This window comes from Neoarius graeffei, chromosome 13 (genome assembly GCF_027579695.1).
Source record: "Neoarius graeffei isolate fNeoGra1 chromosome 13, fNeoGra1.pri, whole genome shotgun sequence".
NCBI lineage: Eukaryota > Metazoa > Chordata > Actinopteri > Siluriformes > Ariidae > Neoarius > Neoarius graeffei.
Genome location: NC_083581.1, coordinates 76,329,039 through 76,340,015, shown reverse-complemented (window position 1 = coordinate 76,340,015; position 10,977 = coordinate 76,329,039). Strand labels below are relative to the sequence as shown.

The following is a 10,977-nucleotide window of genomic DNA, read 5'->3' as shown; positions in this document are numbered from 1 at the left end:
TGTGCCAAGGGCACAGTGGTATCCCATTTCCACACTTGAGGCCTTGGGACAAAGGTCAAGGTCACAGAACTGAGAGAAATGAGACCACTTGTCTGGAATCCGATGACAAAGGGAAAAGGATATAATACTCCCGTGGTTAATAATATTAAGTATGTTCCTATCTTTCACCAATTTCTTGATGCAGGCCAGTGAAAAATATGCAGATCATTGATCTGACCTGTCAAGGTCACTCCAGGGCAAAACCAATGTTCCTAAATGATAGCCCATATATGACTTCCTATTCATGGTTAATAGTAATCATGGCCTTATCTTGCTCCATTTTTGAGATATAGGCCATTGAAAATAAAATATGTGACCTAATATTGACCTAGGTCAAAGGTCAATCGGTCAAAACTATAAATATTCATTAAAACATGTTTGTCTATGGCAAGGAGCAAGGCTAGCTCAAAGACTGAAAAATAGACAAAACTCTGACGTTTTGCTATAGAGTCACCTAATTGACAGGTTCAAGGTCAAGTAACTCAGAGAAAACGGGTCAAATCGATTAACCGATGCAAACTATTTTGAGGCCCCCCAAATAGGTTCTCCATACCCAATTTGGTGAGAATTTATGAAAAAATGAGGGAGGAGTAGTGATTTAACGCATAAGTGACCTTTGACCTAATTCTGGCAAAGGTCAAGGTCAGAGGTCAAATGAGTGCAAAAAAAGTATTAAGGTACAAGGGCCATGGAAGATGGCGTGAAATAATTTTGTCTAGTACTGTACCAGGTGGTCCCATTCATAGCCATTCCTGAACATTGTATGATGTCATAAAATGATGTCATACTGTCATGTGACGTCATGCATGATATGGAGATCACAGATGGTCACTACCTACATGCACACCAAGTTTCATCTAGATATCTTGAAAACTGAGCGAGAAATGACCCTTGTCTAACTACTACTACGATGTGTACACTAAACCTAAGCAATTTCAAAATATGCAGTCTACAATAGTTATTATTATAATTACTATGCACAATATGCATAATAGGGCGGCACGGTGGTGTAGTGGTTCGCACTGTTGCCTCACAGCAAGAAGGTACTGGGTTCGAGCCCAGTGGCCGGCGAGGGCCTTTCTGTGCGGAGTTTGCATGTTCTCCCCGTGTCCGCGTGGGTTTCCTCCGGGTGCTCCGGTTTCCCCCACAGTCCAAAGACATGCAGGTTAGGTTAACTGGTGACTCTAAATTGAGCGTAGGTGTGAATGTGAGTGTGAATGGTTGTCTGTGTCTATGTGTCAGCCCTGTGATGACCTGGCGACTTGTCCAGGGTGTACCCCATCTTTCGCCCGTAGTCAGCTGGGATAGGCTCCAGCTTGCCTGCGACCCTGTAGAAGGATAAAGCGGCTACAGATAATGAGATGAGATGAGATGAGGGTCGCGGGCAAGCTGGAGCCTATCCCAGCTGACTATGGGTGAGAGGTGGGGTTCACCCTGGACAAGTCGCCAGATCATCACAGGGCTGACACATAGACACAGACAACCATTCACACTCACATTCACACCTACGCTCAATTTAGAGTCACCAGTTAACCTAACCTGCATGTCTTTTGGGGAACCCGGAGCACCCGGGGGAAACCCACACAGACACGGGGAGAACATGCAAACTCCGCACAGAAAGGCCCTCGCTGGCCACTGGGCTCGAACCCGGACCTTCTTGCTGTGAGGCGACAGTGCGAACCACTCCACCACCGTCCCACCCATCAATAACTATCATATACAGTTTACGTTCTAAATATGTACGCGATCAACAATACAAACAGTCCACCATATACAGACAATATGCAGGATGTTTACAGACAATATGCATTTAAACATTATGTACTGAACTGCACACGAAGCAGCTGTGTAAGTGATTCACATCATCAAAGTACAACTTTGTGCATTTTGTAAATGTAGCCCAGGTCACGTGATCACGCAGGCTGAAGGCTGAAGCGACTTTTGATTTGAAAGCCCTGAGTCGTGGCGCGGTGCGCATGCGCAGAGCGCAGAAGCATCATGGCGGCTGTGCTGCAGTGACGTCAATATTATGCCTATGGTCGCATATGCTTCAACTTTTTAGCAGGAAAAAAAGAGTAAAATAAGATTAAAATGTCTCGCCATAGGAATGTTCGAGGTTATAATTATGATGAAGGTGATTAATGTTAGTCTGTTTGTCTGGCTTGGGCTCAGTTAAAGGTCTTAACTAGCTAGTCAGGTGTAACTAGCTTAGCTAGCTTAGCTAACTGTGCTAACTCGCAGGTGGTGAGTTTTTCTTGAGGTGCAGCTGGTGTGGCCGGACTGGAACCAGCTTTGCGTTGAGTCCATGTGTGTGTTTTCACTGTAGGAAGTAAATATCATGGATTCGGATTTGACTACCTGAACATATTATAACTTAAGCTAACCTTGCTAACTAGCTAGCTAGGTGAACTGACTGGAGACTGGAATGAATTGTGGTGATGTTCAGTAGTAGTCCAGTTACTGTGAGTTGCAAGGCAGAATTTGGAGAAACACAAATCCTAAAAGCTTCAATTAAATATTAAACAAGCTCTCTGCCATGTTTAAACTGTTCCACTTAGAATATATGAATTTATATTTCTCTAAATTAGTTTTTCTGTGCATCCCCTCCCCCCCTCCATATTATTACTACTTTTATCTATATATTTTGACCCAGAACTACTGACTTAAGCAAAGTGAGTCTGTTCGGCTCATTTATTTACGTGATTTCATTTTCTCTACCTCACACATGCGCCTTTCTGATTTATTTTACCCCACAGATTTTGAGGATGACGACATTTATGGACATTCTGTGGATGATGATTACTGCATCTCGCCTGCGACGGGTTGGTATCATCGTGATGTGATTATAAGCACTGTAAAAATCCCCAGTCTCTCAATCCCAGTTACTCATGTATACATAGATCATGAAACACTCAGCACAAGGTACTTCACGAGCTTTTACATCCTGGTGCCCTGTGTCTGGTCGGAGTTTTATCGCCCCACTCCTGTGAAGGACGGCCCCATGAGGACAGTTGAGGGTTATACCTGTTAAAACTGTTAATATTATAGTCAGGCTGTCTGTTGTTGCCCAGATGAGGATGGGTTCCCTTTTGAGTCTGGTTCCTCTCGAGGTTTCTTCCTCATGTCGTCTGAGGGAGTTTTTCCTTGCCACCGTCGCCACAGGCTTGCTCATTGGGGATAGATTAGGGATAAAATTAGCTCATGTTTTAAGTCGTTCAAATTCTGTAGAGCTGCTTTGCGACAATGTTTATCGTTAAAAGCGCTGTACAAATAAACTTGATTTGATTTGATTTTATATCCACCCGTTAATGACCTGATTGGTGGCTCATTCGGTGCATGCATACGTCTCTGTTTTCAGAGTAAACGGATAGATCTCAGTACGAATTGAATTTTCTGTCCGGTTGAGCAAGCTGGGATCATTGATTCATTCATTCGTTTGTCACAACCTGGCTCGTACGGCCATGATAAAGGCGGAAGACACGCCGTTTTGCAGCATTAAATAAAGTAATTTATTGAACAACTCAAATTTAACCAAAGAAGCAGCATAACAATTATCCTGAAGGCTACAGCCTTCTAGACAGAAACCGATATCAGAGGTGCGCAAGCAAGGGGAGACAGACACCAGTTTTGAGATGTACAGGTTTTTATAACCAGCCAAACAGGTGAAGCCAGTTCTCAGACTGAAATGGAGGGACTAAATCTGGAATAGACCTAAGGATAGGAGAGAGGGACAGACAGAGAAAGACTCATCTCATCTCATTATCTCTAGCCGCTTTATCCTTCTACAGGGTCGCAGGCAAGCTGGAGCCTATCCCAGCTGACTACGGGCGAAAGGCGGGGTACACCCTGGACAAGTCGCCAGGTCATCACAGGGCTGACACATAGACACAGACAACCATTCACATTCACACCTACGCTCAATTTAGAGTCACCAGTTAACCTAACCTGCATGTCTTTGGACTGTGGGGGAAACCGGAGCACCCGGAGGAAACCCACACGGACACGGGGAGAACATGCAAACTCCACACAGAAAGGCCCTCGCCGGCCCCGGGGCTCGAACCCAGGACCTTCTTGCTGTGAGCCAACAGCGCTAACCACTACACCACCGTGCCGCCACAGAGAAAGACTATTAATCAAATATATCATGCACTGAGAGGCTGTGGTTAAACTTATGGATTCTCTGAGGTGACTGGCATAGTACCATTTTCAGCCAGTGCCCGTCAGTGCATGAGGCAGCCATATTTGTTGTTTATGTTGGTGCGACCTTTGACCTGCTCACATCCAATGTACCGTGCGATCGCCTGCCTCGCTAGGCATGATCATGATCTGTAGATCTATACGCACAGAAATGCTCACGGAGCCTCAGCTGTGACTCGAGTCAGCTGTATAACTTGAAATTGCAACATCGGTTCATGATATAGCCACAATACACCATGACTGACTCCCACCATGTTGTTTTTTTTTTTTGAACGTCATATTGGCTAATCAATGGTGGAACTATTCTATGTCGTGTGAGCCATCCTTGGCCAGTCCCTGCACAGGACTTTTTTGATGAGGGATATAGTAGTAAATAACCAAGGTGTAAGATCTCCTGTCCAAAAGCAGGCAAACAAGGCAGGCTGGCAGAAAGGGCCAAGGGTTGTTCCATGTTATCTGCTATCAGGTTACCTGGTGTTGCCCAGGTTTTGCAAAATTCTGGGTTGCCCCCCAGGCTTCCATGTCAAATTTGGTGAAGATCTGTTGAGAAATGGTGATCCTAACCCAAGACAGACAAAAACCCAAACAGCCCACCCGGGATCCCAATATGGAATTTCTGAGTGCTGCCAAATTGTGGCCATCTCCTGGACCAACTTGCCACATTTGGTGAAAATTCATCGACAAATGGTGATGTTAGCTCAAGACAAACAAACAAACTTTGCTGCTTATTATATAGATACAGCTTCTCCATTATGGGTCACTGGAGCCAATCCCAGTGAAGTCCACAATGAAAGGCATCAGTCACCCGGCAAATTTGAACCCAGAACCTGCTCACTGTGAAATGACCGTGCTAGACACCACGCCACTGAGCATCCTTTTTTTTTTTTTTTTTAAAAGGAGTCATACAAGTTACAAGTTCTCAACCCTTGTCCGAGAAAGCCCGCCACCTTTTATTGATGTTTTCCCATCTCTTACATGCTCAGGATGTGGAGTTATTTAGCTGATTAGCGGAGTCAGGTGTGCTAGAGAATGAACATGTACAGGACTGGTGGTTCTCCAGGACCAGTGATGGGAAACCTGTTATGTAAACTACATGCGTGATTCATTTCATCTTGAGTCATGATGCGATCCTTGTGTAATAAAACAGTTAGTGTTAGACATTTAATTTGATTAAATAAATTTGATTCTTTTCGCCTGTAGTCAGCTGGGATAGGCTCCAGCTTGCCTGCGACCCTGTAGAACAGGATAAAACGGCTGGAGATGATGAGATGAAATTTGATTCTGAAGTGCCATTAAATTTACATTTTCACCTCGTGAATCCTACAAAATTAATTCAAATCATGCTAACATTAAAAGTGTTATAGTGTTGGGGTAAGAGGAAACTTTATTAATCCCAAAGGAAATTCTTGTGCCAGAAATCGCTCCATAACAATACAGTAGAAGTTAGAATACAACAATACAAGTTAAAAATAAACTAAGTAAAATAAGAACTGTACAAGAAAAATATACCAAAAAAGCAATGAACAATAGAATAACAATAGAAATACTGTAGGTTACATAAGGGGCTAAACTAAAAACTAAGATGGGAATAGAAAATGCAGAAACCAGTGCCGAGATGGTTCGCATTCTAACAACAGAAATAAGGTAAGAGACTAACCTAAAAAAAAAAACCCTTAAAGTACACAATTTAAAAAAAAAAAAAAAAAGTAGACTGAGAGGAACGTTATGTATACGGTAAAACCTGAGTAACTTTACTGTAGTCACTGCACACCCTTCATCACACTGTCTGTTCATTTATTACACTTGGACGAGATTTTTTTTTTTTTCCGTGAGAGACGGAAATAATTGAAAACGTATTAAAAGCACATGTAGTGAGATTAAAAAGCTGAATGCATTGACCGGTCTTGTGCACCTCGTTGTTCTGGTAACGCTCGACACTCAGCCTCCGTGTGTGCGTGTAAGTCTGGATCGGATACATAAAACCAGATTTTATACAGCCTGACCGGTTTAAGATAAACATTTCATTCAGGACCTCCATTCAGACCACTGAGCTCTTTATAAAATCTGGAGAGCTCAGAGCCCGTTCCCCGCTGTAGACATGAGTGAAGCGATCTGGCTGCCATCTTACCACTCCCATCCCGTGTATTTGGTTTGTGTTAAATCGTCGTATCCGATCAAATCTGCCCCAAGAAAAGTATCTCATGACTTTTTCCCCCCCTTACATTCCCCCCTCTTATTTTCTCAACTTTACCCCCGTTCCTTACATATCTTTACAGCGCTCCGCTTCACTGTTGTTGTTGTTTTTTTTTTCCCTTTTCCAGTTCAGTCTCTGATCGTTTTCTTTGAACGTCTCTTTTACTACTATAATTATTTAAACGGATATTATTTCAGTTTTTCTCTTGTACAATGTATCTCTTTCATATAGTAGTTCTTCTTTTCTATTTATTTATTATTATTCCAACACAGAGGCTGTACAGTTCTTCCTTTCTGTTTAGGACAGTTGAGAAAATAATCCTGTTTCAACAGCTGTCCTAAGGGTCGTTTTACAATCAGGGTACGCAAGCTAAAAATCACATTTAACACTTATTATCAAAAGGCTTGACTAAATAAACTTGGTTGTTTATTGTAGCCCTGTGATAGCTCTATTTACCATGCAAAAAAAAAAAAAATTGGTGATAACGTTATTTTTGGTGAATGTACGGCAATATATGTCATATTTAGCAAAATTACTCGTGTCATTTAGAAAGAGTGCTTTTTTTGACCACAGGTAGCTCCAAAAGGGATGCACTTACATCATTCTTTATACCATAAAACACACATTTGGTTCCATATCATTGGAAACATAGTTAAGTTTTAATGTTGAATGCCAGTAAGTTTTCAGACTATTTTGATCAAATTAGTATGGAATTGTGTCCAAAAAATGTCCTCTCCGAGACAGCTAATTTTTCAATATAAAATAACATATCTAAAATGATTATTTTCATCCTAAAATGTGGTCAAGATATTGGGACATAAATATTAGAGACAACTAACACAAAGCTTACAGCCTTATATTTAAAAGCACTATGGAAGTCGTGGATTCTGAATTGTCAAAAAAAAAAAAGTCCTCTCCGAGAATCACTTCATTTGTTTCTCCCAGCCCTGCTTAAAGCTACACTTCATCTTGTTATAATACAAACTATTACACATGCCTATGTTCATATGTGTATTAAGCCTAGGTCATAACCGGACGTACGATTTTTTGGCCGTGTGATTTTTTTGGCATTTCCCAAATCGCTGCGTTTTTTTTTTTGTTCATGGAGGAAAGACGTGTGTTGGCTGTAAGTTTGTCTTGCAACCTGAAAAAAACGTAAGCGCCCGTAGAGTTTTTGACATGACAAAGAACCTCTGCGGCCAGTCTACAGCTCGAAAATCAGCACATCACACGTGCGCCCTCCGTGCGTTTCTTGCGTTTTTTGCACGTAGACCGGCTGTAGGAGCACGTACGGCCGGTTGTGACCGAGGCTTTACATCTGTTCTTTAACCTCCTAGGGCTTAGCGGTCACATGCGTGGACAGCACTTTTTAGAAATTCGGAACAAGAATCCACATATGTGGACATACTTTTTCTCTAAAAGTACATCTTATCAAAAGATGATGCTTAGTTTTTATTCTAATCAGGTTCTAATAAGCCCAAATAGCAAAGAGAAATAAAAAATGCATGTAAAAAAAACAGCTTGGGCCTTAGGAGGTTAACTTGTCCTTCACTTAAAAACTGGTACAAGAACCCGTTTGGGCGGCATGGTGGTGTAGTGGTTAGCGCTGTCGCCTCACAGCAAGAAGGTCCTGGGTTCGAGCCCCGTGGCCGGCGAGGGCCTTTCTGTGTGGAGTTTGCATGTTCTCCCCGTGTCCGCGTGGGTTTCCTCCGGGTGCTCCGGTTTCCCCCACAGTCCAAAGACATGCAGGTTAGGTTAACTGGTGACTCTAAATTGAGCGTAGGTGTGAATGTGAGTGTGAATGGTTGTCTGTGTCTATGTGTCAGCCCTGTGATGACCTGGCGACTTGTCCAGGGTGTACCCCGCCTTTCGCTCGTAGTCAGCTGGGATAGGATCCAGCTTGCCTGCGACCCTGTAGAAGGATAAAGCGGCTAGAGATCATGAGATGAGAAGAACCCGTTTGAATCAATTTGAATTTTGGACCCCTGTGACACAAACTTTGTCCCCTGATTGTAAAACAACCCCTAAAGAGACAGGAAGAACTGTACAGCCTCTGTGTTGGAATAATCATCTCCGTCAATTTTCCATGGATTTCCGTTCCGATTGTTTTGTTTGAAAGAACTCATCACTCGGCACTAAACTTGGTTGTCGTTTTGTCTAATTTTTTGCTAACGAATTACTAATTAGGCCAAATTAATGAATTTTCCAGGACTCTCACTAGAATTGTATCTCCTCTCTGGTTTCTCATCCGATTCCCGTTCTGATCGATGTTTTGGGTCGATCTTTCTTCAAGGAACAAAACTTGGTTGTATATTTGTTGACTTTCCTCTCGTAAACAATTTATTTACAACTTTTGTTTATTTTCAGCTACTGTAAATCGTATCTCCTCCCTCAGTTCTCAATGGGTTTTCAGTTCTCATTGTTTTTATGTGAAAGAACTCGACCTTCTGCACAACACTTGGTCAATACAATGTATTGTCAAATTTTTGCGAGCAAATTGGTCAACTTAATACATTTTTCTTCTGACTAGAATTGTATCCTCTCTCATTTCTCATCCGGTTTCAGTTCTGATTGATGTTTTGGGTTGAGCTTTCCTTCGTCGGGGAACAAAATGTAGTCCTTAGTTGCTGTTCGTGTTGTAAACAGTTTGTCATGGAGGTTGGTCCTCTCTCACATCGTCACATTTCAGTTCTGTTTGACGTTTTGGTCGTCATGGTGGTTTTGATGGCAGGACAGATGAGCTGCTACGCCCTTGACGCTCTGGTTTCGTTTGCGTTTAATCTCCCATGTGATAAATAAAATTTGAATGTAACCAACAACTTGGATTTATCACAGATTTGATGATGGTGAAGGAAACTGAGTAATGATTTTGATCATCATGAGCATCATCATCTTCCATACATTAGTGTCTGTAGTGTGACTTCCTGAGTTAAATGTCAGTCACGGTATTCTGCAAACGCAAGCCTCATCATCACTACCGACTAATCTCTGTTCACACCTCTACCGGGTCTGAAATAATCACTGATTAATTCCATGAGTTTTGTTCTGTTCGATAAATTTCCCATTTTCTGAATCGCGTTCAGAGTTTGAGTGTAAACGAGAGAGAAACCACGTCTCTGATCATTCGACAGCTGAAAACTGAATCTCTTCGGCTGGCGATTAATTACACGTTTTATCTACTTAATGCTGCTTGCTGCAGCACTACACTTGAAGTTTATAAAAATATTTTCAGGCACATTGTGGAAATATGCAGTACAGTGTGCATGGTGGGGCGTTAGAGGCAACAACCTGATTTTGCTTCTTTTCTGGGCGTTTGCCAGCTCAGCCGCAGCGACGGGTTTTCCCCAGACTGTTTGCCACAAACATAATAATAGCACCAGTGTGAGCTAAATAAACACAATAAGCTGAAACCAAGGCATTTTCCAAAATGCCCCGAGACCTAATTGGCTTGCCGTGATGTCACCTTGAACCTGGGGCGTGCCTCATTTTATCGAATATACATTAAAGCCCCGGTGTTTTAATACACACACACACACACGTGCATCAAGAACCAGGCTGAGGAGATGGGGATCGAATTAAGGTGGCTTGTCCAAGCAGAGATTGTGTGTTATTTGAAACAAAAAAACTGGAGGGAGAAAGGAACGTCAGTCATTATCCATACATAATATTTCATGATTAAACTGTCATTAACATAATTACACCATCATTAACCTGAGCAGAATGATGTCACACGTTTAGTTTCATGTGATTTCAGCAAGTTGATTTAAAAAAAGACTAAAAAGTTTGTTGTTTGGGGGGGGGGGGGGATATGCAGATATTTGGATGAACGAGGTACCTGAATGTTTAGCGCTTAAAATGGGAAGAACATGCCTGTATGGGGTGCCTAAACTTTCACACACGCCTCCGAGTTCAGGAAGCCAGACGTGATTTAAGTTTGTCGTCGAGATGCGTTTCATCTCGTACAGCAAATTTGAAGCTGTAAATGTTCTCACACTCGTGACCCAGTAACGTTTACTTTTGTGTGTGCGCATGCTTGATTTCCACAGCTGCTCAGTTTATTTACTCGCGTCAGGACTCGCGGCAGTCGCGGCAGGTAGAGCCACTGGAGGAGGAAGAGCACGAGGAAGAGGTGGAGATGCCGACCTCGCCCGCCGTCCTGCAGACACTCAACCCGCTGATGCAAGGTGCAGCCGCAAGGCAACAATTAACAGGAAACGGGCTTGGAAAGGTTTCTGAGTGTCAGGAAAGGGCGGGACATAAAAAGTGATGGGCAGGACTTTCACCTGCACGATTCCACACCCACCCGCTATTTATTTTTTGGGGTCAAGAGGTTTGAACTATTTAAATTATTCCACGAAACTGAGTCATACATGAGCTGATGTGTCTCTCCACATTCACTGGATTTTGAGAAACGGAGCACTTTTATTTTTTTGCAGATTCGATAAATAAAAACTTTTATACAAAACGTCCAACAAAATCACTTCCTCTTAGAATGTAAACAAACCGGGGAAATGACGGGAGCAGTTTGTAAAAAATGCAATGATAAT

General features: G+C 42.4%; 1 protein-coding gene across 3 annotated transcripts in view; it reads left to right on the top strand.

The window, feature by feature from the left end:
* The first annotated feature begins 2,034 nt into the window (after positions 1–2,034).
* The window catches only part of hbs1l (HBS1-like translational GTPase), a 116,327-nt gene continuing 107,384 nt past the window's right edge, over positions 2,035–10,977 (top strand). For 2 of the 3 annotated variants that reach the window (XM_060938532.1, XM_060938534.1), the window contains exons 1-3: positions 2,035–2,173; positions 2,796–2,861; positions 10,477–10,614. In XM_060938532.1, the coding sequence (XP_060794515.1) occupies positions 2,131–2,173; positions 2,796–2,861; positions 10,477–10,614 (247 nt within the window). In that variant the 5' untranslated portion in view covers positions 2,035–2,130. The remainder of the gene's footprint in view (positions 2,174–2,795; positions 2,862–10,476; positions 10,615–10,977) is intronic. The other variant, XM_060938533.1, reaches the window with a different exon arrangement.